Here is a 27,706-nt window from a genome sequence, read left to right on the forward strand (position 1 = left end):
ATTTAGCAAAAACAACCATGAAGTTCACATCATTATTTTAACAGCCACTACTGTCCACTCACTGTGAAAATACTGTTAATAACAGAAGTAATAGTCATATGAAGAGAAACTTTACATTAAGATATTTACATCTCATCTTTGTTCAAAATATTTAACATTCAGTATCAGAGATGTAACTACTGTAAAAGTATTTCATTCAGTTCAACATGTCTCTACGAGAGTTTCAGCTCGACGGTTTCTCCTGTCTATGTTGATCCTCAGGTCACTTTTCCCACAATTGCTGCAAAAATGTTGCTCCTCACTTCTGAGGGTTCTTGTCAGTTTTGACCATGAACTACTAGAACTTTATAATCAAAATTCAAAGGATCAATATTAGATTAGATTCTATCCTCTGTGGGTTCTCATATGCTTTGTTAAACCTGAACCATCATAGAATCTTTTCCCGCAGGTCTTGCAAATGTACGGCTTCTCTCCTGTGTGGACTCTTCTCATGTGGACCAACAAGGTATTACTATACCCAAACCCTTTTCCACATGTTTTGCAGGAATAAGGCTTCTCACCTGTGTGGGTTCTCATGTGGACTTTGAAAGTAACCTTCTGTCTGAAATCTTTTCCACATGTTTCACAAGAATACGGCATCTCACCTGTGTGTGTTCTCATGTGGATTTCCAAGTTATCTTTACGTCCAAAGTCTTTTCCACATGTTTTGCAAGAATAAGCCTTCTCTCCAGTGTGAATTCTCATGTGACTTGTTAATGCTGAAGTGTCAAAGAATCTTTTACCACAGGTCATGCAAATGTACGGCTTCTCACCTGTATGAGTTCTCATGTGGCTTTTCAGGTTAGTTTTACTTACAAAATCTTTTCCGCATGTGTGGACTCTTCTCATGTGGTTTCTAAGTTCATCGCTACGTCGGAATTCTTTTTTACATGTTTCACAACAATAAGGCTTCTCACCTGTGTGGATTCTCAGGTGTCTCTGCAATGCTGATTTATACTTAAAGTCTTTCCCACATGTGTCACATATGAAAGACTTTTTACCTGTTTGAGTATTAGGGTGAATCTCTGACACGTTAGTGTTGTCTACGTTGTTGCTGAGACTTCTTCTCTTGCGTCGTCTCTTCTTTGGTTCTGGTTCTGTATTTCTAGTTGATCCTGAGTCTCCATGCTTGCCTCCTTTCTGATCTTGGCTCTCAGCTTCATGAGAGTTGGGAGAGAGGAGCTGGTGGTCACTGTTTGCTTCTGATACCACAGAGGTTATAACTGGCATGTTGGCTACAGACTCTTTCTCTGCTGCACTTAGAGTGTCATCATCAGGATTGAAGTTCAGAGTCTGACCTTCACTGTGGTCACTTTCCTCATAAGTAGGAGTCAACGTAAAGGGATCAGTCTCCTGCTTCAGTACAAGCTGCTCTCCCTCCTGACTGGTGCACAGTTCCTCCCGGTCCTCTTTAATCTGTGGAGACTCTGGGTCCTCTTGGTCCAGACTGGAGTTCCTCTCCTGAATACAGAGCTGCTGGTCAGAGAGAACCTCCTCCTCCTTACAGACATGTTGCTGTGGGAGCTCTGGAGGGACAGACAACAAAAGAAATAGGATACTACTGTTATTGGAGAAAAGAACAGAACACTTGTTCTCTTTTTCTTGAGAACATAGACTGTAGAAATGATGAACGGAGCTTCTGGATCAGATGATAAAGGGTGCCTTTTGCGTCAGTATCTGAATAAGTGAATGATAACTTATTAATGATAACGGGTTACCCAAGCATGTCTTCGCGGTGGACCATCAGTCCACCAAAAACTGATTGCTGTCTACCCTACATGCAAATAATGAAATGAATTGTACAGAAACACATGGTAGGAGAACGCCCAGGCTCTGGGGCTCTCCAGCATATTGATTTGTTGTTCACATGTCTTTGTTAATGTTACATCTCTCTCTCTCTCTCTCTCTCTCTCTCTCTCTCTCTCTCTCTCTCTCTCTCTCTCTCTCTCTCTCTCTCTCTCTCTCTCTCTCTCTCTCTCTCTCTCTCTCTCTCTCTCTCTCTCTCTCTCTCTCTCTCTCTCTCCCAGTTGCACACATGAGAGTAATCAGTGCTCAGGTAGAGTGGGGGACGTGATAAGAAGGCAGAGAGTGGAGAGCACACGGAGAGCACACTGGCAGTACACCAGTGAGGAGATTTCTCCTCATCTTCTTTTCTTCCACAAGCAGGTTTGTGTTTTCCCAACCTCCAGGCACATGTAGGTGCTGGAGTTTTGTTGTTTTAGGGGCCGTCCACACGGAAACGTTTTTTTGTGCAAACGCACATGTTTTACATCGTTTGGGCCGACCGTCCAGACGAATCCTGCAAACGCACTGCCTGAAAAGGCACTTTTTTGAAACCAGGTCTCAGGGTGAAAAAATCCAAAAACGGCTCTCGTTTGGCTTCGTATGGATGGTGAATACGGATCTGTATTGATGATGTCATCGCCACACCCCTCTTTTACACCCGGTCCCACGGCCGCTGACGCACACACAACTGCGGGGAAGCTAAACGAGCATGTCCCATCTCCATGGTTACACCAGCTCACTTCATCTAAATACTGTGTCTCTGCTCCCTGACCCTTCCCTCTGGATTCTACACAAGATATATTGCTAACGTTATGTAGCCAACGTTAAACATCGCTAAAGTAGCTGACTGCTCCAGCAGCGAAGTAACGTTAACGTTAGCTGCTATGGCTATCCGTTTATAAAGTGGAAGTAGAAAACTTATCAACTAGCTAGCTAATCTGTCGGCTTATCAACTCCTTGAACGGATTATAGTAACTTTTACCACGGCTTATTGTAGAAAGGCTACTGCAAGAAAAACATATAGATTATTAAAAAGACATCATTCATGGATCATTGAGGTTTGTTTGACTGCCGATGTTAGAGCTAGCGAACGTTAGCGCGCTAACGTTAGCTCGCATCTAGCGCGCTGCAATCATGCAAAATAAAAAGCAATCCAACAGCACATTATACAACGTAAACAAAGACATTTTCTTGCGGCGGCCTTTATAAAATGAGCAGTGGTGAAAGTTATTATAGTCCACGTATGTATTAAGAGAAAATTATAATCTAGCTAGTCATGTTATATGGTTACGATGGGAAGTGGAAGTGACTATGCTCTTCTTCTCCGTTTTTTGGTGAATTTCTGTAGCAGAAACAGCGCCGCCTATAGGCCTGGACTATGAAGTAGCGTATTGAGTCATTTGCAAGTGGATTCGTTTGGACGCAACTATTCTTGAAACGAATCCAGGGAAGACGGGTAAAAAAAGATCGTTTTGGTACGTGTGGACGGGGCCTTAGTTTATTGTTTTAGTTTGGGCTGGAGATTACCGGTGGTTCAGTTATTCGTTCTTTATGTTTGTTCTAGGATTAGTTTACCCTTTCTAGTTAGTTTAGGGGGAGATGCGGGGAGCAATGGCCCATTGCGAGGCTGGTCCAGCGTCTTCCCATCTTTTGTTCTGTTTGGCCGGGGTCTCCAGTCCTTTTTGTTTTTGTTTGTTTGTCACTTTTGGGAGTATTTATTATTTAATAAAGCTTGTTGGATCATTGTTAATTTGGTGTTTGGCATCCTTCTTTTTATATATGTTGCATCCTCCATTCCCTTTTGAGCCTTTGTTTGTTCCTTTTAATGGAGGCCGTAACAGTTAATAAGTTTTATTTCTACACTATTACGTAGAGTTAAAGTGGCCATATGTAACTTTCAGTTTGTGTTGATTCCAGCGGCCGCTTTGGACAAAAGTGGTAGTGTTTACCAAAACTACTGTCATCAAGTTTTCTTTCTTTACTGTGCTGTATTACCCTCTGTATTACCGAGGTTGTGTTACCAGGATGTTATAGAGTTGCGATGAAGGTTTTTGCTCAGACAGAAAATTTACAATAAGAGCTGCTTGTAGCATTCTCCAGAACCACTGTTCCCCCAAGATTACTCACAGAAGGACCACAAAGCACTGAATATGCAACCAGCCTACTACTGACTTACTGTGTACTAGGAATTCAGAGAAAAACATTGTACTACTACATTTACATGACAGAGAACACGGCAGATTCAGATTTTACTAACAAAATATTACAATTAAAATGTGGAGTAAACATACACATCTGCCTCATGGCGCTGCACCCCGCGCCACCCAATCCGTCCCGTTATGAGAGCCAATCAGCGGAAACCTGCGTTGATCAACCACCAGAACCGGACCAAGTAGCACAAACAGGTGGAAGGCAATGTAAATAAAAGAGAATTATATTCTTTTTGTTTAACTTTTTTAGTCTGACTGCAATATTGTTGAAAAAGACAGTGTGTAATGACGGCGGTGCTGTCTCGTCTCATCATTATTATCATTAACAATAAACAACCAAACCCAGGGGAGTCTGAACGAGGAAGAGAGCTCTCTTTACCTGACCCGGGCCTCGGGTTATTTTCCGCCACTATCCTCGGGCCGGGCCAGACCAGGCGCTCTTTTTTTTTAATTATTACTAAAGCCTAATTGGGAGGGGAGAAAGCTATGCCATAATCAGAAATATTATCTATATAGGGTATATTTAGGCCAAAGTAACAAATGTGTCCAAAAAGTCACACAACTTGGACTACTGTTACAAAATGCAACATGTGTAATGCGCGGAGTCTCCTCCTCTTGCACGCATCACAGGTCTGCGGCCTGTATTGTGGAGCTTAAGTGCAACATAGAGCTTGAGGATGTAAAGAAAAAAAGGAGAATTACCTTTGAGCAAGTTTGGAGGAAAGTTGGAGGTATGGAACCATTTTAAACAAGTCGTGGGAAGTGACAACATGTGTGTCGGCTTTGTCAAGTGCATTAAGTGCGGCACGCTGCTCGCCTATGACAGCAAAAACAGTGGGGAATGGATGATGAACAGACACATGAAGCAGGTTCGCTGTGCCAGAAAAGATAGTCAGCCTTCAACGTCCTCTTTTGTTACTTCTCCAAGCATAAGGGCGAGGCATACTAGGCAAGCCCTCATAGAGAGCTAATTTTTTTTTTTTACGTTTCTTCATCATCCATTTGCGATCCATTCCATTCTGAATAAACAAACAGCGCAGTTTACATGCTTCACTCTTGCATTATTCATTAAGATCATTTAAAACAGATTTCTGCAGTTCAAACAACTCTGTATTGTAGTTGAGAACGTCCGTTATAACGGCCCATGTATTAAAAAAGTGTCGGGTTGAACTCGGGCTCGGGCTGATAATTCCAGTTAATGTGTCGGGCTGGGCCGGGCTCGGACACAACGTGCACGGGCTCGGGCTGGGTCGGGCTTGATTTTTTGGGCCCGATCTAAGCTCTACCTGTCAGCTAGATGACGTTATGTTCTGCTGTATGCTTAGAAGTGGAGAATTTACAGCACACAGCAACTTTATATGATATACTGTCTGGCTTTTGTTTGATATCTGGAGTCGGCATGAATAATTTTATATTGAGTGGTCTCTTTAGAAAATGATCCAAGTAAATTTAAGCTAGACTTTTATTGTGAAGGGTAGATACAGAAGAGACAGCGCAACAGTTTAGTTATTGTCATTTAGGACATTCTACAGGAAATGTGAATGCATGCTTAGCAATGCTAACCACGGCACTGTGTACATTAAAATAGACCTGACCTGGTTTATGGGTGCTGTACGTGTTTTCAACTTAAACTTTGACCCTCTCACTGGGTTTTCACTTCAAAGTTAATTGGATTTTTTTGTCTCGTTCGTAGCTGTAGTATTAGCTGGTAATGTTAATTTAAGGGAAAGTTTTCAGATTTTCTATGTACTTTTGTATATGCTGATGAACAGCAGTTCCCGGAGGTCCGCATTTACCCTAAACAAACCAGAGACCTAGGGCATTTAGAAGATTAATAATGCTTTCCTATATATATTTACAATATACAGGGGGTTTCTGAGCAATTACCAGAACAGAAGGATGTAGAGAAGTGTATAGCACAGAATAGGGTTGTGCCGATGGACGATATCATCGTCCATCGTGATGGCAGGCCGACATCACGATGGAGAGCCACCATCATGTGTCGGTCCCCCCCCGTCACACTAATCCTAGTCGCGGGCGCTGGACGGGAAATTGACAAGTGCGTTGGTCTTAAACTAGCAAAGACACAAAGACAGGACATAGGGCTCCTTAAGTGGAAGCTACTTTTTCCCCCTTTACGTGCAACCTATTTGTGAAAAAGACCATCGCTATGAGCAGACTGGATTGGCTGCAGTGATACATTCTCTCTCTCTCTCTCCCTGTCAGTTGTAGCTCGCTCTACCTTCTAGTAACGTTGGACACATCGGTCTTGAGTGAGAGAAAAAAAAGAGTTAAAAGTGGAACGCTATCACACTTTCCTTTCTCCCCTCATTGGACTAAGTTTGTTGACACTACTCTGTGCGCGCATCAATACGTAAGTCTGAGGTCCTGTAGCTACGGGACGATGTTATGCAGGATTTATGAATGTACGTTAGCAACAGGCTAATTCACGAGGGTGCTATTTTATTTGTGAGCTAATATTGCGCATCTGTTCATGTGCGCTGCAAGAGTTATGTTTATGTTTATTGAATGCGTTATTCAGTGCAAATATAACCGTGAATGTAGTTTAAACTCAGTAATGATGGTATGTTAGGTTATTACTGTCGCTCTGTTGAAGGCAGATGTCCCACTGTACTGTCGTTAGGCAGATCACGGACATCTGATTGACTTTACTGCACCGTACTTTAGTGAAAGTAGGTCAAGTTGTAAAACCTACCAGCAGGGCACCATTTACAGAGGGCATTTAAATGTATCTCTAATCGTTTCTATGTTAACTGTTGGCCCATAGTAGTAGAAAAAAATATTTATGTAAAGCTACCCCCCCCACCCCCCGACGACGATATCATCATCCATCACGATGTTTTACTGTTAACATCGTCAACTGCCAATTTAGGGGACATCGCCCAACCCTAGCACAGAATATATCAAAATATAAAAATTCTTGTAAATGTACAGCTTCTCACTTGTGTGAGTTTTCAATTGGACCAACAAGCCAGTATTTTGGCTGAAATCTTTTCCACGTTTTGCAATAATATGACTTCTCAACTGTGTGAATTCTCAGGTGTTTCTTCAAACCTGAATTATACTACTAGGGGTGCACGATATAGAAAAAAATTTGATATTGCGATATCAATAATGAATATTGCGATATCAATGAATATTGCGATATCGATATTAATTTCGATTTTTTTAACATATGTAAAATTACCGAAGTTATGGGAAAACGCATCAAAATAGATTTCATACTTGCAAACTCAGAAGGGCTGAAAAAGACATCTATATCCCCACCCCCCTCCTGAGAAGGAAATAAAGGGAAACAACTTTCTCGGTGCTAAAATGAACTGAAAAATAATGTACATTTCAGTATTTTACAAAAAGGCCTTTTTCAGGGAAAAAGAAATGGGTTAACAACGTAAAGCTGTTCTGCAGCAATAGAGGTTGGTTAAGCTTTGAAAGTTGGTGCTACCAATTCCCCCAGGTGTTCTAACTTGTCTGGATTACTTACAACCCCCTCTGTTTGTATAAAAGTATTGTTGGAACACACTGTGGTACCGTACCCTCGTGAGCATTATTTGAACAGTATTGTACTGCAGAAAGTAGTGTGTTGCTATAAAAATGGCGGGAAAAAGGCTATTAACAATGGAAGAGAGACAGACCATCATAACACTTAAGAATGTTGGTCTTTCCTACAGAGAAATTGCGAAGAAAGTCAAGGTGTCAGTGAGTACAGTATTCTTCACTATCAAAAGGCACTTAGAAACTGGGAGAAACTCTGACAGGAAGAGGTCTGGCAGACCCAAAGCCACAACAGAATCAGAAGACAAGTTTCTGAGAGTCAACAACTTGCGTGATAGGCGGCTCACAGGACAACAGCTTCAAGCACAGCTTAATAGTGGTCGTAATAAGAAGTCTCAGTTTCAACTGGAAAGAGAAGACTTGGAGCTGCTGATTTGATAGGTCGAGTTGCAGCAAGAAAGCCATTGCTAAAGAACATTTTACAGTTGTGCATCAAATCGACGGCGCAGGGTCCGGCGTAGACGCAGAGGGGTCTGCGTCTACGCCGGACCCTACGCCGTAGCCTGATGCGCACCTCTCGAAATATGTAACTACACGTCAAGGCAACGCAGACCGCAAGGACTGTGATTGGTCAGTTAATACATCGTTTCCGGCGTGTAGCTTTTCCGGTTTTCCCGTCCCTCTATAATGCCATTGTTTTGCCCGGAGTTTTTTGTTTCGTAAAAACAACGATGGGTCAAGTTGAGGAGCGTCTTATAGAAGAAGTAAGAAAGTACGACCATCTTTATAACTCGTCTTCGATGCACTACAAAGATTGTCAGATGGCAAATAATTAATGGAGGGAAATTTCCCAAAATGTTGGAATGGACATGACGGAGTGCATGAAGCGGTGGAAAAGCATGCGGGACAAATTTGTTCGTCTCTGCAAAAAGCTGGCGCCAATAAGCGGTGATCCATGTGGCAAAAAGGTACCTGCGTTATACCATTTCCTGTCCTGGCTGGCACCCCATGTCAAGCACTGGGACACAGAGTCGAATTTCGAATCTAAGGTAAATATAAGTTCATTGTTTACCTCTGTTTTGTTTTGTGTGGGCTACTAAGCTAGATAGCTAACAATGCTATCAGGTTGTCCAAATACATGTCGCCATGGTACATTGTCTGTAACGTCTGTGTGCAAACAAAATGTAACATTACATCGCATGCTGAAAATGTTTCACACGTTTTGCAGGAATACGGCTTCTCACCTGTGTGTGTTCTCATGTGGATTTCTAAATGATCTTTACGTCCAAAGTCTTTTCCACGTTTTGCAAGAATATGGCTTCTCACCTGTGTGGCTATTCATGTGCCTATTAAATGCTGAAAGACGATAGAATCTTTCCCCACAGGTCTTACAAACGTACGGCTTCTCAGCTCAGATTCTCATGTGGACCAACAAGGTATAACTGCACCTGAAATCTTTTCTACATGTTTCACAAGAATAAGGCTTCTCACCTGTGTGGATTCTCAGGTGTCTCTGCAATGCTGATTTATACTTAAAGTCTTTCCCACATGTGTCACATATGAAATATTTTTTACCTGTTTGAGTATTAGAATGAATCTCTGACACGTTAGTGTTGTCTACGTTGTTGCTGCGAATTCTGCTCTTGCGTCGTCTCTTCTTTGGTTCTAGCTCTGCATTTCTAGTTGATCCTGAGTCTCCATGCTTGCCTCCTTTCTGATCTTGGCTCTCAGCTTCATGAGAGTTGGGAGAGAGGAGCTGGTGGTCACTGTTTGCTTCTGATACCACAGAGTTTATAACTGGCATGTTGAGCTGCTGGTCAGAGAGAACCTCCTCCTCCTTACAGACATGTTGCTGTGGGAGCTCTGGAGGGACAGACAACAAAAGAAATAGGATACTACTGTTATTGGATTAAAGAACAGAATACTTGGTCTCTTTTTCCTGAGACCATAGACTGTAAAAAAAAATAATGGACGGAGCTTCGGGGGGCCAAATAGTGAAGCCAATGCTGCAGTTCCTTAAAGTTGAATTCTCTCTAATTTTCAGCAGGCTCTAAAAAGAAGTCTGTTGACCCCATTTCTCGCTTAATTTATCACTCAGTAAACATTATCATAATGACTTTATGTTGTGAATCGATAGTTTGGGGGATGTTTCAAGACCTGTCAAACAGAATAGAGGCTTTAATTATTGTAAAATCAAAAACTAAATCTGATGTGTTAAACAGATTTGTCTCACACAGTACAGGGATAAACTGAATAGTCCAGGTGATAGGTTTACTTTTTCATAAAAGCATTAGATTGGAATACTTGTACAGTTTGGGGCCCTGAACATTATCAGACATGGAGCCATCGCAAAAATGCTTTGTGGCGGAAATTTATCTTTCCAATGTAACCACATTATGTATTTTGCATCATATCCCCCTAACCAAACATGAAAACACACAATCGGTGCTGTCTACCCCGATGTTTTTACGGTCAACAATTAGTTGGACCTAAGACCTATAACTGAATAGATATGTATTTATTAAATATAAGGACCAGTTATTGATGTGTTATAACTTGGGGCCCTCCAGTTTGGGAACCACTGTCGTCAGGGTTAATGAACAAAAGGATTACGGGCCCGATTGCACCCAGCGCAATTAACTTTGTACACCAACGCATGTATCATTCCTATTTTGCACACGACACACAACGGACTTTTCCCTCCACAGATGCACGTCGGTAAATTAGGGAATGTGTTTGCGCTCCCGGGGGCAGTTCAGCGAAAAGAGGAGGCGTGTTCAGGCGCATAACGTTCCCTGATGCTATTTGGCAGTTTGAGAAAACAATTCCGCCACTGACCAGGAAAAACCTGGTCTAAAGTCAGTAGCACGTTATTCAGATGCTATTTTGCTTGGCCATAATGTAGCGTGCGCACAACGTGCATACACCTTGCTTCCCTCATCTACACGGACGCAGCAGTTCCCATTTTTGCAAACCATACATAATTACAAGGAAAAATATTACTGAAAATGTGCTTCAGGTGTTTGGATAGGTCAGGAGGCACTTTACAGTACAGTCCTCAAAAAGTCCCAGCATGCTTTGTGGCTTTTTGTGTTTTCCACAACATTTCCATGAACCATGGATGTGTTGATGGCATAAATTAGTAAATATTATAGGACTTAAGGAGACGTGATGTTGAACTACGGTGGGATTGGACACTTGATGGTCCGGGAGTGGCAATGCGCAATGTGCTCCTGATGGAGCGGGTGGATGGCGATGGAGGAGGAAGGGGCACAACAGGAGCAGGTGGTGCGTTTGGAGGCCCACGCTCCATGGCTGCAGCAATCCTCTCCAGACTTGAGGAGATGCACCCAAGAGGCCGCAGCAACATCGCCACCCGGTCAACACGGCATTTATTACTTTGCTGCATCTCGGACAGCTCCCGCTGGCGTGCGCCAGGCAAATCCGCCGTCATAATAGCAATCCGCCATGGAACAAGCGCACCTGCACTTAAAGGGAATGTGAGATGATGCTCTCATTGGTTATTTTCACGTTATATCAGACCAACCCATTTTAGATTTGCGTCGGGCACAAGACTCATTTATCCCGCCGGTATAATAGCAACAGCATCCGAAATCTGCCCACAAAGCTACTTGCGTTTTGCGTTTCATACTTGCGTTCCAGATCGTTAAAATAGGGCCCTGTGTGTTTAAAACTCATCACCACTGGTTCACAACCTTTTTGGTCTGAGGTCCCCCCACAGTCCTGTCAGATGAGCTCACGTACCCTTTCATCAATTCCCAAAGTATGCAAAGAAGTGACTCTTGTTATGATTTGATATTATAAATTAAATGTAATTGAATACCTCAGTATACACAAAGAGTTTATGGGCTAAATCGCTAGTTCTATGTTGTCTTCAATACAGCAGCATGATGTCAATTTAGTAAATTATGGTCCCATTTATCTAAGAATAGACTATAAAGCAGGGGATGCTTTAGGACCTGAAAATCAGGACAGAGGCTTATATTATATCATGTAAAGTAAAAAATGTATGTTGGATTTGTTTAAACAGACTTGTCCAACACAGTACAGGGATAAACTGAATAGTCCAGGTGATATGTTCACTTTTTCATAAAAGCATTGAATTGGTACACAATTTGGGGCCCTGAACATTTTCAGAAATGGAGCCATGGCAAAAACACCTCATGGTGGCCATTTAACTTTCCGCTGTAACCAGATTGTATATTATGCATCATATCTCATGAACCAAAAATGAAAACACACAATAGGTGCTGTCTACACCAGTGTTTTGATGGTCAACGATTAGAGTGGACCAACAAGACACTACTTTGTCTGAAAAGTTTTCCACGTTTTGCAAGAATATGGCTTCTCACTTGTATGGATTGTCATATGCCTTTTTAATACTGAAACGTCAAATTTTTTTTCTCACAGATCTTGCAAATGTACGGCTTATGACATGTGTGGGATTTCATGTGGATCAACAAGCCATTTTTTGTCTGAAACCTTTTTCACGTTTTGCAAGAATAAGGATTCTCACCTGTGTGGACGCTGAGGTGTCTCCGCAATGCTGATTTATACTTTAAGTCTTTCCCACATTTGACATTTAAGTTTTTACTTGTTTGAGTATTTGGGTGAATCTCTGACACGTTAGTGTTGTCTACGTTGTTGCTGAGACTTCTTCTCTTGCGTCGTCTCTTCTTTGGTTCTGGCTCTGCATTTCTAGTTGATCCTGAGTCTCCATGCTTGCCTCCTTTCTGATCTTGGCTCTCAGCTTCATGAGAGTTGGGAGAGAGGAGCTGGTGGTCACTGTTTCCTTCTGATTCCACAGAGGTTATAACTGGCATGTTGGCTACAGACTCTTTCTCTGCTGCACTTAGAGTGTCATCATCAGGATTGAAGTTCAGAGTCTGACCTTCACTGTGGTCCCTTTCCTCATAAGTAAGAGTCAACATAAAGGTATCAGTCTCCTGCTTCAGTACAAGCTGCTCTCCCTCCTGACTGGTGCACAGTTCCTCCTGGTCCTCTTTAATCTGTGGAGACTCTGGGTCCTCTTGGTCCAGACTGGAGTTCCTCTCCTGAATACAGAGCTGCTGGTCAGAGAGAACCTCCTCCTCCTTACAGACATGTTGCTGTGGGAGCTCTGGAGGGACAGACAACAAAAGGAATTATGATACTACTGTTATTGGAGAAAAGAACAGAACACTTGTTCTCTCTCTCTCTCTCTCTCTCACCTGACCAATCAGTGTTGAGGGTTAGCGTGTCGAGCCTTCTGGCTCATCACTTGCACTCATGCAGCTGAAAAGGAAGGACTGTTACAGCTGGGACTTGACTTTAACACGTGGCCAAAGCACCTTGATATTGATTATATCGCCACCCTCTGGTTGGGATTTGTTATTTTTCACGTTTTACGTATGTGCGCCATTTTGTACCTCCGACCTCGTCCCACGAGATCTCGTGAGATTAAAATGTGACAAGACTTGTGACAAAAATTGTCTTGCGATATCGGTCACAAGTGCAGAGCAACCACCAGTAGGCGGAGTCTGACCTTGTTGGTCTTATATCACATCTGGCTTTGAAGAGTAGTCTGGCTCTCTAAATCAGCACTGAAGATACTCCACCCGTTCGCCAAAGTTGACTCTGAGTTCAGTTTTTCCAAGTAGTAGCAGAGTTGTAATTGTACAAAGCTGCCGACATTTTAAGCTGCAAACATGCTGCTACATCATCTCTGTAACCAACATCCAGTGTACTCATCGATTCCACGGAGCCAAACCGACACAAGGTACCGCGGGTTGTTTCGTTCTTTTTGTCACACAATACTACGAGTCGGAGAAAAGATGGATTTTTGTAACTTTTTTAGTAACATTTAGGATTCTATTCACCCAGTTATTGACATATTACACAAATATATTTCACAGTTTGATACATGAAAATTACGTTTTGATTAACGTTAGGCTACGGCTCTGCTTTCTGCTCCAGACTCGGCTTAAAGCCATTGTTGTCATATAGCAACCGAGCGTCTCTAGCCAATTTCAGCTGCACAAGCTCCAAAATAACTAATCAGGCGATATTTAACTCCTAATAAGACTGTAGAGACATGCCTATAGGTAACAGTATACAGTGCTATGTGTACGACTTCTTCATTTGGTTACAACAAAGACTAATGTGCTTAAAATTGTAGAAAACCACAATGTTTACTACGTGTGATGCACGACGTAGCCATCTTTGAAAGTGAACTCGGGGTCCTCGGAGTTCAGACGACTTGATGAGTCGTATATACGACCTCGGGGGCGTTCTTTTTGCAACTTCCGGTTCGTAACTCCACAAAACGACTCGTAAATCAACAAAAAGAACGCACCATAACGTCTGCTGCTCTCGTCCACCGCGCTGTTTACACAACTAGCTTACAGCATGCTACTCTGCTAATAGCGATATTTTACCAAGCTAAAACGAAAGCTGTCGGTTTGTAGTCTAACTGTTTATTAGTTTGCTACTAATCTTTGGAAACTTAGCTACTGCCGGAGACAAACCGGCTCCTCCCCCCCAGCATGGCTACTTAATATGCACGTGAATGACGTCATCATGCATTCTTTATTCTTTTTCCTCACAATAGATACATCTATGCTCCTAGTGTATTAGGCTTCTGAAAACGTGTCCCCCAGAACAGTGTAGTTGAATAGCCCTTCTGTAAGCTTTGTACAGTCACATTTACCCTCTGGTCAGTGAACAGCTCTTTTGCATATCCAGTGCAAAGAGCCAGAGGCAAGAAGGGGAATGGAGTGAAAAATATTAACATTTGGGCCACCAAAAATGTACTATTGTAATGTATTTTTTTTTAAGGGTCTTGGAATTTGGCAATACATTTTTTTGCTTTTTCTAAAAAAGGAAACCTGTCTTTTGTATATATACAAGCTACAGGTTTCCTTTTTTTTAGTAAACAGCAATAATAAATATTTACTATTGCTGCTTACTAAGTATTTCTTACTAAGTGTTTCTTATCCAATTACTCGATTAATCGATGGAATATTTGGTAGAATATTCGATTACTAAAATAATCAATAGCTGCAGCCCTAAACTAAAGTGTAAAAAATGACCAGCTAACATTATCAGTAAATATAAAAATTAAATAACTATTTACATATTAAACAAATTAGACTAAAAGATGATACAGATAAAAATGAAAATATTGTTGGACTATGCTGCTTCTGACACAATTTCAGGGTATTTATTAGGGCGGCACGATATGAGGAAAATATGCAATATGCCCCAACATTGTTGAATATCGCGATAAAATATTACTTGCGATAAACAGATTAAAATCTACTAATTTCTGTCTTTCTCGTGCTTCATATTCTGCTAAAATAGAACAAATTGCTCTTTGAAATTAAAACAAATGACAGGAAATTGTAGCCATGATGTGATCTGTCAATTAAATCAGTTACCAATTGTAGGCCTAACGGTTCGGCAGATAAAATTTACCCAAAATACTGTACTATAATCCATACAGAAAGTTACATGTACATGTAATCTCAACACTGTTTCCTCCTAACTCTTGTTAAATCATATATGACGCTAGATGTCTATCTTAAAGTAAATTCTTGTTCATTTTTGTTTTTTAGATCATTGTTCCTTTTCTTAAGTGTTTTCATCCATGTTTTGGCAATCCTAAACATGTTGTGTAATGTAACGTTACATGACCGGTTGCGCTCATTAAGATCTCATTTGAGCAGATTTCGTTTTAAACTACAACTTTGAGTTGGAAACTTGTACAGCCAATTTAATATAATTCCGGGTTTTATTCTGGCTTGAGTCCATAAATACAGTTAATGGATACAGGCAAAGAGAACTGAAGGCTTGGTTAACAAAAGGTAGCTCCGTTAGCGGTTAGCTCCAGTTAGTTTCAGTTAGCTCCGTTATAAAGATATGGAGCGGAGGAGACTGCAGAGGACTGGGGTAACAACCAGACTCTGATAAAAGGCTTTCAGGGAGCTTTCACAGCGATGTGGCTGTGGTCCTCCTACGGTTTTATTAGTACAGTTAATCCCATTGCAAGACCACTAGCAGCATGCTATTATTAACGATCGCCTCTGAGCCTGAAGTGCAGCGTCGATGCGGTCATGCGCGCGGCGCAAGACTTCACAAGGGGGAGGGGCTAGAGGCAGAGAGACTGAGGGAGCGCAAGGAAAGAAAAATGCAGGTGAACTAATACGCTGCATGTTTTAAATAGCGTAAAAAAAAGAAGACGAATAACGAAACGCAATATGTGGTGGCCGGTGTTGATTCTGTGACGCAGCGCCACAAATTAGTCTGGGAAACCCTGCGCTGGTACTGGGACTGTTGGGTTAAGAAAAAGGGTGTGGGGGAGGGGGGGGTAAGCACTTTTTATTTTACTATATCTCTATGCATAAATAATGTTTTCTACTACTATGGGTTAACAGTTAACATAGAAACGATCAGACATTTAAATGCCCTCTGTAAATAGACAGTATTACACGGCTATGCAGGGGCAGTAAATTACAACTTGACCTACTTTCACTTAACTACGGTGCCATAAAGTCTAGACTCAATCAGATCCCCGTGATCTGTGTAACGACAGTAGCCTACAGTGGAACGTTTGCCTTCAACAGAGTGACAGTAATAACCTAACATACCATCATTACTGAGATTAAACTACATTCTCGGTTATATTTGCACTGGATAACGCATTCAATAAACAGAAACGTAACTTTTGCAGTGCACATGAACAGATGCGCAATATTATCTCACACATAAAATAGCACCCTCGTGAATTAGCCTACTGTTGGTAACATACATTCATAAATCCTGCATAACATCAGACTTACTTATTGATGAACGCACAGAGTCAAAATTGTGATTTTCCCACCAAAGTAGCCTAAATTATGTGAGACCAGTGTGATGAATTTTGGTGACAATACTTCATATAGTCATACACCTATTGGAATTTATTTTTGAATGAAAAGTCATAGAAGTTTAGGTTCAGAGTATCAAGTATTGATTGATCATTATTTTAACAACATTTATATACATAAATTAAAAAAACAGGCCAAACTTTCTGGAGCTGACGCCAATATCTCTAAGATTTACTAAATATAAATCTGAATCTTTTTTGCTTTGGTTATATTTTCTTGACTTTGACTTATAGCTTGTTAGTGGTGTAGGCCTACATAAGATGTGGTTTACCTGCTATATATCCATGTTTCTGAATAAAGTTTGATTTAAAAAAAACAAATAACAATAATGAAGCCAGGGCTCTCAAGTCTCACACATTGGACGTGAGACACACGCATTTCAACCCGTTCACACGCCACACCTTGTATTTCTCACGCAGAGAAATTACCAGGATAACGCCCACTAAGTTGCGCCGCTATTTTTTAAACTGTGAAACAGGTAGAGGAATCATGTGAGTTCCCCATAGAGAGACCCATCATCGCCCATTTTGACCCATCTAGCAGTTCATCCAATAAGCAGCCCGAGGAAAGCTTTGAGTGAAAGCTTCTCAGCCAATCAGAGGCTTCTACCCCACGTGTGGACTCTTAAGCCCCGCCCACAGGCTGCGTCGTCACCAGCAAGTGATCCAATGAAATGAAAGACGTTTGCGCGCAAGCTTTTCAAGCAAGCTCAATGAGACAGACCCAGAGTGGAGCTGTTAGCTAATATGAAACGCAAAGCGAAGCAAAGCAGCTTGTTTTCATTTAAATTCAGCAAGAAACACTCCGAGGAGCAGGAGGAGGACATTTTTAGTAATGCCGTTACAAGTGACGGGTTACCATCCTGCTCGGCCGCCCTCTCCCCATCAAGTCCTCCCGTAGCCCCCCCCTCACACCAGCAAGGCAAGTACTGTCTTAACGTTATTAGTGTCTGGCTGTCTGAATGCAGGGGGAACCTGAATACATTTTTTTTGGCTTATTGTAATTGGCCCGTCCAGTTTTCTGGAGGCCCACCTATAATCTAAATCCTGGCGCCGCTAGTGCCTGCCACGCACAAGCTGAGTGAGGGCGGATTTCAAGTTGTGGCTTTCGTTGCTGTTTGTAACTTTGCCTGAGATTGAGTGACAAGTGTACTCGGTGTAATCATTGACATAGGGTGTACTCGCCCTGTTGTTTATCTGGTTGCCATGACTTGGCGGGTGATGACGTCCTGTCACTGTTCCAGTTGAGTTGAGAGAGAGCGGAGGACAGTTGGCTTGAGTTCAGTAGAGCACACGGCTCTGTAGAGTCGTGGAATTAGGACTTTATATACTACATGTACATAGGAACAGGAAACCCTGATGTGTGTCTGCCCTATTTCTGATACTGTGGCGGCAGAAATCAATATAGAGGAAACACTAGGTAGCTTATGCGCCTATTATTATTATTATTATAGCTACATGTTGAATCGGCTGCAGGGCTACTCTGACCGTTTTATATTTTTTATAAAGATACCCATTTTATAATAGGCCTACCAATAATACTTTTATAACAATACCCATAATAATTGGGAATATTTTTAGTTTTTTCTCCCTTTTATTTTTACTGCACACCCTCCCAGTCCCCACTGTGAAAACCTTTGGCCTAGGCTATTTCATTATATTTTATCCAGACAATGCATAGTATTAATTATTGCGCCAGGGCTCCAGACTAACTTTTTTCACTAGGAGCACAGTGGCCCCCTACTGAAAATTTTAGGGGCGCAACCAGAAAATTTAGGGGCACACACCGTAAATCAACATGCTAACCAAATATTCACATTTCTACTAATTTCCACTGTATTACTAATAAATACTTAGTACTTATAAGATGCAACATAGAAGGCACCATTGCTGTCATGACAGTAAACAAAAAAATATAAATATATATATTTATAAAATATAAAAAATATACCAACTCTAGTCTACAATTACAATGAATTCACCTTAAAATTAAACATGCATTGTTTAGGCTACTACCCTTAGGGTTGGGTACCTTTCACATCTGAACCAATATTGGTACAGATACCTGAAATTATAACGGTACATTTTTTCGGTACTTTCCCTCTGTAATTACAAAACAATTATTTCAGTTGTAAAAATAATTCCAAACCTATTTATCCTATGTACTTAGAACATTGTTATTTTATTAGAATGAAATTAAACAAAAATAAAAATAAAACCCCTCTCTCCTCCCAAACTCGTCCCTACAACCTATTAAATTGAATAATTATTCATTTCTTACTCACTGTAACTTGTTTAGCCTGTTGTATTTTCATCATGACCGTTTTTAATTGCTCTTTAATGTTTCATGTAAAGCACTTTGAGTTGCCTTGTTGCTGAAAGGTGCTGTAGAAATAAAGTTGCCTTGCCTTACAACCTCAGCCTGTCAGTCAGTCCCCAGGGCACAGTTGCACACTGTTGAGCCTGCTGCTTGTCTCAGAGGAAGTGTAACATCAACAGCACCGTGACTGTTTTTTATATCATATAGCAGCAAACGCTGTCTGTGTGAAGTTTTTAAAAACTGTAACCATAACTGAAACCACTTTATCGGCATCACTCGCTGCGACTTCAACCAAACAGCCGACGTAGTTTGCGCCGATTGCAACTCTGCGCGTGTGTGCGAGTGTGTGCGTTTGTGTCGCAGCACCGCTCTGTCAATTTTCAGAGGACAGATAAGCTTGAAAACCTACGTTTCGACATTTAACGTGTAAAAAAGGGGGCAAATTTGCTGGTCGCACATGTGCAACTGGATGTAAAATTCAGTCGCACACTCAAATTTCGGTCGCAAAATGCCACAATTTTGTCGCAGTCTGGAGCCCTGTATTGCGCACACACAAAGACACACACATACACACACACAAAGAAATACTGAATTAAATAAAATTAAAATTATTTGTACGACTTTGTGTCATTTATCAGATTGGAGGTGGCTTTGGGGGTCCTTCCCTTGCTCTTACTTTCATAAAATCTACTCCCCCTGGTTGTCTCTCTCTCAAGGGAGTGGCTTTCTTCCTCTCTTGAGTCATCTTGTTTCTTCACACAGCTAGATTTCCTCTTCGCTGTGGCTGCTTTACTTTTTGTCTCCTTCTCCTGGTCATCTGCTGGAGGTTCATTAAAATCCTGGTTGTAATGATCATTCAGCAACTCCTCCAGCCTTTCTATGGAGATCCTGTTAGCAGTAGCAGTGTGGCCTCTCTCACACCGCTCATTACTGCATCCTTGAATGGGGCCATTAATAACCCACCCCAATAGGGTCCTAATGGCGTAGGGTCCATTTCCATGACTATTGACAACTTCCCAGGGTTCAAGCAGCTTGGAGGCATTGGTGCCTATCAACAACTCCACATCCGCTTGTATGCGAGGCACATCAACACCATCCAAGTATGGCCACTTAGCCAGTTCCTCTTCTTTGATGATGCTGTCTGTTCCTACAGGCATTCTTTCCTGAGTGTAGACTTCTGGTAAGTCATAGAACCGCTTTCCAGTGAGACTTGCAAGCTCTAAACCAGTCAACCTGTGACTGGAAACTGATGAACTTGAGCCCATGGTTCTTAGACTGATTTGAGTTTTCCTTTCAGTCATATTTAACTTCATCATCAGGGTTTCTGAACAAAATGTGGCTGTACTGCCTGGATCAAGAAATGCATAAGTTTGTATGACTTTGTCTCCTTTGCTGGATTTTACCTGAACTGGTAGGATGGATAAAATCCCATCACTAATCCCAGCCCCTGTATGACCATATGTTTGCAGAGAGATCAGTGCGCTGTTCACCGACGTTTCCTTGGGTTGATATGAAGGACGCTGGGATGGTTTTGGCTGCACATATTGCAAGTCAAGCGCTTGTCGCAATCCTTACTCATATGCCCAATGCAGAGGCAACCAAAACAGACTCCTTTTTCTTTTAAAAAGTTTACAGATAAACCACTTTGCCACTGAACTGGATTGTACTTTGTGGATTGTTCAGATGGAAGTGGGTCGACAGTAGTAACAGTGGTTGCAAAACTGTTTCCTGTAAATCTTGGCTTTGATTGTGACGTCATCCTGTTCATTGTAATGAGCTGCGTGTTCTGGATGTCTCCGAAGATTGGGTCAGACACCATGTTGACTTCACGCTCAATGTGACAATATCCATGAATCTTGCCCTGTGGTTGAATTTCTCCAGTATTTCACAAGCAGAAACTCTCAATTTTTTCCTTTAGCTTGTATGGAAGCTTTAGAATCACTGCTCTCATATTCACCGGCATGTCCAGTTCTTTCATGTAGAACATATCCTCCATTGCATTACAACATTCCCACAAAAACAGTGCATATGCTTGAAGAGATTTGACATCCTCTGGTTTTACTCCTGGCCAGCTTAGGACTTTCTCCATGTATGCTGCGGTGATCTTATGTTAATTGCCAAAGTGTTCTTGTAACAGTTGTTTGGCCATAGTATAGCCTCTGTCTGGGACCATATACTGACAGCTACGAACTAGCTCTTTTGGATGTCCTCTTGTGTACTTATCCAGGAAATACAAACAATCCCCTTTGTTGCTATAGCATTGCTCTCCACACAATGTTCAAATGCTCTTATAAAGGATTTATACTCCAGAGGATTCCCATCAAAAAATTGTATTTCTCTTGGTGGTAATAAAACAGCAGGTTGTTGTTGTATAAGCAATGTTGATATTTCATTCTGCCTTTGCAGTAAGTCATACAGTGCTGAGGTTTCATCCTTTCTTTGCAACTGTAATTCAGACTTACTGACATTTCGATTAGTTAGTTGCACATGAGGGTCCAAAACAGGTTCACTAATAAGGTTTTGTGTTGCACTCCAATATGTATGTTGCCACATTAATGGTTGTTGTTGCATGAGTGGAGGTTGTTGCATGTCCAAAAGAGTAGGTTTATATTCTTCTGCTTGTGGAATTAGTGTGGTGATTTTTTTCCTTTAACCTTGCTTCTTTATCATGAATTTGGAAAGTGGTGGAATGGTCCTTTAACCTTGCTCCTTTTTCAAAATAAGATTCCATCCCATTTGACTGTATGTTTGAGCGAGCTTGGGGACTGAAAGAAGATAACACTGCTAATTTAGCAGCAGAAGCGGCCATTTCCGTATTGATCTCCAGCCTTTCCCTTTTTCTCCTTCGCTCATCTGTTTGCTCTTCCAGAGCGTGCTTCTCCTTTAAGGCTGCGGCGCAGCTTCAAGCGCAGCTCTCTCTGCCTCAGCTTGCTGATGCAGTAGAAGATGAACTGCTTTTTGAGCTGGCGTGACTTTTATGACAAGATTGTCGTACAGAAACGTTTGTTCCAACATTGGAAATGCTGTCCTCGGGTTTCACGTCACACTCATCACAATCCTTATTCATATTTTCAGCAGATTTGATAACGTCTGCATTTGCCAACCACTTGTTCACGTTTTCCACATGCTCAATAACACCCAGCATCTTTGCTTTGAACCATATCTCATGTCTCTCCTTTTCTGCAGGGGGTAAAAGTTTTAACAGAGATGTAGGAATTTCCTTTGCTTCATCGCACAGAGTTGTGTATTCCTCAAAAGTACAATGCACCTCCGTCTCATATTTTCTGTCCTGCATCAACTCTTGAATTTTTATTTTTAGAGTAGATGCTTTGTTTAATTTGGACTCTTGTTTATTGCAGCGTTTCCAATTCATCCAATAGTGCTTTTTGTGTTAGTTTAACGGAACGTTTAGTGACAGATTGTGTTTCCATTTCACCGCTGGCTGCGCATTTGTCAGCCGTGGTGAACTCATCAGCATTAATACACTCAATTTGTACTCCTGTTTCAGAAGCCATATTCAACCAACACAATCAAAAACAACTCTTTGAAATACACTTTAAAATACATTTACATGTCTCAGATAAACCCACAGTTTATTTAGATACCAGTTCAAACCAATGCATTGGATTTTCAGTTAGTTGTATGGTGTGCACACACTTTAAATGTTAATGGCCATGTATTGTGCTACCGGTTTACCTTTTTTTCCCACTTGGCCTTGGTCCAAAGAAACTGTCCTCAGCTGCCGATGTTGCGTCGCCGCACCTGAGTTTCCAGTCTGCATTGCTCCGCGCAACTGCATCCAGCTGCCCCCGATCGCCCAATGCGTGATCCACTGCTCGGTTCGGTTCCTCGACTTTGCTGCACGAGTAGAAACTATCGTGGTTGGTTGTACAAACGACCCACCTCAAGGCCCAGAAATCCCTCGATGGCGTTTCTGACTGCACAGTCCCACGAAGGCGTCCTCGATCAGCTGTTACCATATCCCTTGAATGGCGATCCTTGCGAGCTCTTTAAGCAAGCTTTTTACTTTAATGTAGAGTCTTTTATCAACTCCTACATTAGGCCAATATGGTGGGATCAGGGGAGAACTTGCTCGGACGCGTATTCTGCGTGCCAATAATCAATGTCCACAATTTGTCTGTATTTCGGTGCTGTCATCCATTTATTTTCTGTATAACGGCCTGCTTACCGTCGCACAAGCATAGAGTCCATTTCATTTCATTTCTGGTTTAGTTTCCTTGTCAAACAACTGAAACGCTGCCGAAACTTACACGGTAAAAAGCTGTCTGCTTTCCCCGTTTTCCACACACCTGTATACCTGTGGTTGATTAGCTTAATGCCTTCCCAAAGCAATGCTCCACCCAGTGCTCAAACATAAAACTGCACCTTGACATAACCAACATACTAGCCTATACAAACAAAGTGGTGAAATGGCTCCAACACTCACCTATCCTGTGTAACATATAGAACCAGGATTCAAATAGTAGCGGTTAAACTCACCTATCCTGTGTAACATATAGAACCAGGATTCAAATAGAACCAGTAACATATAGATTCAAATAGTAGCGGTTAAACTCACCTATCCTGTGTAACCTGATTTCTGGTCTCCAAACGCCATCCAACAGTCTGCGCTGCCGAGCGATCTCTTCCTCGTACTCGACGATAGTTTTTTCAACAACTCGGAATATTTGTTCAGCAGCAGCAGTTAGTCGCTCGGTGACAAACTCTCTCAAACACTCAACTGAAGACATTGTTGCTTAGTTCCAGCTGAAAGAATCATCTGCTCTACGACTACAATACCGTCTTCCAGCTCATTCAACAGCAGCATGCAGCTAACGCTACGGCCAGCAGCCTTGTTTACTTCCGCTGGCTGTCACACTCATTAAGGTCCGACGGGAAACGGGAGGGAGCTTTTCTTTCCATTTTCACAGTCCTATCGGAAATCTTTTTTGTTTAGTTCCAATAAATCATTTATAATTTCTATACATAAAAAAAAAAAAGCACTTATACAATATAATAATATAGATTTTTTTCTTTTAAGATTATTTTTTGGGCATTTCTGCTTTTAATTAGTACAATCTAAAAATGAAAGGGGAGAGGGAGGGGAAAGACATGCAGGAAATTGCTGCAGGTCGGATTTGAACCCTGGGCATCTGCGTCGAGGAATAAACCTTGTAATATGAGAGCGCTACCTGGGCGCCCATAATAATTCAGTGTTTTATAGGATGTGTACAGTCCTACTAGAATGGATGTTACATATTATATCTAAGGAGACTTGTATTCCTTTTTTATTTTACAAGAATTCCAAATATAATGAGCTAGGATACAGTATCAAACATAAGGGTCCTGAAGAATCTAAAGTGAGTCAATGGATCACTGTAATTAAATGGAGTTCCACTGATAAAAGCTAGGATTCCTCTGAGCCCACAGAAAAACTGAACTGCTGCCTCTGCTGGTCAGAATCTACAATTATCAGGTTAGGGTTTCCTAGTGGTAGAGTGAGTGCCGAAATATATAGAGGCTCAGTCTTCGATACAGAGCCTGCAGGTTTCCTGCATGTCATTCCCACGTTATTATGGATCCTACACAACTTCTGGGCAAGTCTCGCCCTACGGAGCAGACGATTGGTCGGTGTTTGGCATTGACTTTGAGTAGTTAAGGTTAGGATAGCCGACTGGTCAGGGGACAGGACCTGAACAAATCAGGTTCTGTTATCTCACGTAAACACAGTCTATTGAAGGGCGGGTCTTGCCTAGAAGTTGCGTGGGTTCCATAATAACACATCATTCCCCCTCTCTCTCCCATTTCATGTCTAGGTGGTCACAATAAAGGCCTAAATGGCCCAAAAAAATAATCTTCAAAAAAAGAATGCACAATTACATGGGTCAGGCACATATTAACAATGCAGAGGCCCCTGGGCACAAAATCTTGGAGACCCCCCCTCCCTCCCCCCCATCGCCGAGCAATCCAGTAGTCAACTCTAATTTTGGTGTTAGAGGTTTTTAGCGTTTATATGTTGGAAACACCTATAACTTATACAGGATGTACACAGACAGGCTACAGCCCATAATAACAACCTTAACAACATCAACACCTGTAGATATTTGGGCTGAACAATTACTCAGAACTTTATCGAACTAGTGCTATGCAGCAGGTGCAATATTTGTTAAAGGCAAAACAAGTAAAAATATCATTCTCAACATATGGTGCTGTAAAGATGTCTGGGCCTACACATCCTATTCTACACACTGAAGAAAGAACTTTGTTTGGTACAGCTCCTCACAGGAAATCACACCGCAATCATTTTGATATATTTTTAATGGAAATTAGAATAAAGATACAAAAGTGATCATTCTCTTAAGTAGTGAAACATATTGTAATTGCAGTATCAGTAAAAATATTCGCAATTAGATTTTTCAAATTGTTTGTAGGAGATATCTTCTATCTTACAGGATTCCTACAAAGACTTGCTACAGCCTACAATCCCAACCTGAAGGACATCAACAATGGTTAGCACTGTGGCCTCACAGCAAGAAGGTTCTAGGTTCAAATCCAGGTCCTTCCGGGCCTTTCTGTGTGCAGTTTGTATGTTCTCCCCATGTGTGCGTGGGTTTCCCCCACCATCAAGAACACATACTAGGTTCTCCAGTCAGTGCCCTTGATCAAGGCACTGGCTCAGATCTGGAGTTGGTCCCCGGGTGCTGTAAATGGCTGCCCACTGCTGATGGGTTAAATGCAGAGAATGAATTTTGCTACATGTTTGTGACAATAAAGTACCTTTACATATCTCCTATCATACATGAAGGCACGTCATATCCTTTTTCAATTAGCAGGGATCGGTATAGGTCATAGTGTAACGTTAGGGTAATTATCGTTACTCATGGACCCAACGTTACCATTTCCCACAGTCAGTGAATATAGCGTGTTTTGCTCAGAGTAGGCTACAGCGTTATATTAGAGATTAACTTCTATCTGAGGAATAGACAGTTTTAAATATTAGCTTTACTGTAGCCATCTGTAATGAATAAATGGTTTTAATAGTTAGCTTAAAGTATGGTTGAAATGGATAGGTAAACAGTAGATAAATCGTGGGGCTGCTCCACTGGTACCGTGGTCTCTGCCAGGTGGTGTCTGGCTGACGATAACACATCTAACAGGTGGCTGGCGCAGGACTGTGGCTCTCTGCCGTGTCATGCTGATGCTCCGGTCCTGGATGATGCTGGTCTGGTTAAAGTCGGAGAGGTGGGACACCTGAACTAGTAAGTTAGTGGCTGTTTGGTTACTGTCCTCTTCGCTAGTGACTAAAGTTAACGTTATCTGTATTCCCCGCCGTCGCCAGGCTCTTTACTGGCGAGGTGACATTTGATAAAAGTCTAACGTTATATAGTCGGTATGTTATCTGAAGTACAATGTCTCTGCTATCATTTTCGTTTTAATCCTTTGGCTTTGCTGCTCCACCGTTTAAACAATGTTTGTGGTCTATTCTGTTGGTTAGTCAAACGTTCACACACTGTCAGCTGTTGCCGTCTGTCGCTATTCAAATCCCCCCGGTAACGTTAACGGACTCATTGTCATCATCATCACCGATCATAATATTTTAGTTATTTGCAAATAAGTTTCAACACACACACGGAAACAAACACTCACTCATTCCCTAACTTACTCACTCAATTCATTAATTTGATTAAAAGCAAAGATATAAGGTACAGATAGTGGACTCTTGGAGGCCCCCTAGAGGTAGGAGGCCCCTGGGCACCGACCCAATCGGCCCAGTGGTAAATCTGGTCTTGACATGGATGGATCACAGAGGACTATCTTTCCTACCACTGGTCAAAGAGATAATATTGATAATGATGAACAAAAAGTTTTATTTTGATGACACAGGAAGGTTCCCATACCAAGCAGTCATTTTATAGCTGATCGCACACTCCAAAACAGCCTGATTAAAACATTCAACCAGTGTTTCTTTATCAAACACAAATGTAAAACATTTGGCCAGAATCTGGTCAGAAACAAAAGGTAGTTTATAAAAATACAAAAAGAAGTCACCTTCACATTCAATAGGACTTCTTACACGGTAATAAAAAGCAGTATTGTCAGTGCTCTCACTGTGAAAAGCACAATCTCCCTTGATTTGGTAGATTATAATTGTGTCAAGGAAATACTGTGTTATAACATTAACATAGTAATACAGTCATACAAAGAGAACTTTACATTAACATATTTACATCTCATCTTTTTTCAAAATATTTAACATTCAGTATCAGAGATGTAACTACTGTAAGAGTATTTCATTCAGTTCAACATGTCTCTACGAGAGTTTTAGCTCGATGGTTTCTCCGGTCTATGTTGATCCTCAGGTCACTTTTCCCACAATTGCTGCAAAAATGTTGCTCCTCACTTCTGAGTGAATATTAGATATTAGATTAGATTAGATTCTATCCTCTGTGGGTTCTCATATGCTTCATTAAACCTGAACCATCATAGAATATTTTCCTGCAGGTCATGCAAACGTACGGCTTCTCACCTGTGTGAGTTCTCATGTGGACCAACAAGTTACTATTATATCCAAAATCTTTTCCACATGTTTCACAAGAATAAGGCTTCTCACCTGTGTGGATTCTCAGGTGTCTCAGCAATGCTGATTTATACTTAAAGTCTTTCCCACATGTGTCACATATGAAAGACTTTTTACTTGTTTGAGTATTAGGGTGAATCTCTGACACGTTAGTGTTGTCTACGTTGTTGCTGTGACTTCTGCTCTTGCGTCGTCTCTTCTTTGGTTCTAGCTCTGCATTTCTAGTTGATCCTGAGTCTCCATGCTTGCCTCCTTTCTGATCTTGGCTCTCAGCTTCATGAGAGTTGGGAGAGAGGAGCTGGTGGTCACTGTTTGCTTCTGATACCACAGAG

General features: G+C 41.5%; 1 protein-coding gene across 3 annotated transcripts in view; it reads right to left on the reverse strand.

Moving 5' to 3' along the window:
- Positions 1-23,706, reverse strand: part of LOC114555214 (zinc finger and SCAN domain-containing protein 2-like) — a 46,891-nt gene extending 23,185 nt beyond the window's left edge. For all 3 annotated transcript variants that reach the window (XM_028577455.1, XM_028577452.1, XM_028577454.1), the window contains exons 1-4: positions 23,376-23,706; positions 12,088-12,690; positions 9,355-9,413; positions 1,041-1,269 (exon numbers count right to left, since the gene is read on the reverse strand). In XM_028577455.1, coding sequence (XP_028433256.1) covers positions 1,041-1,269; positions 9,355-9,413; positions 12,088-12,690; positions 23,376-23,547 — 1,063 coding nt within the window. In that variant the 5' untranslated portion in view covers positions 23,548-23,706. The remainder of the gene's footprint in view (positions 1-1,040; positions 1,270-9,354; positions 9,414-12,087; positions 12,691-23,375) is intronic.
- Positions 23,707-27,706: the final 4,000 nt, after the last annotated feature.

This window comes from Perca flavescens, chromosome 5 (genome assembly GCF_004354835.1).
Source record: "Perca flavescens isolate YP-PL-M2 chromosome 5, PFLA_1.0, whole genome shotgun sequence".
Classification (NCBI taxonomy): domain Eukaryota; kingdom Metazoa; phylum Chordata; class Actinopteri; order Perciformes; family Percidae; genus Perca; species Perca flavescens.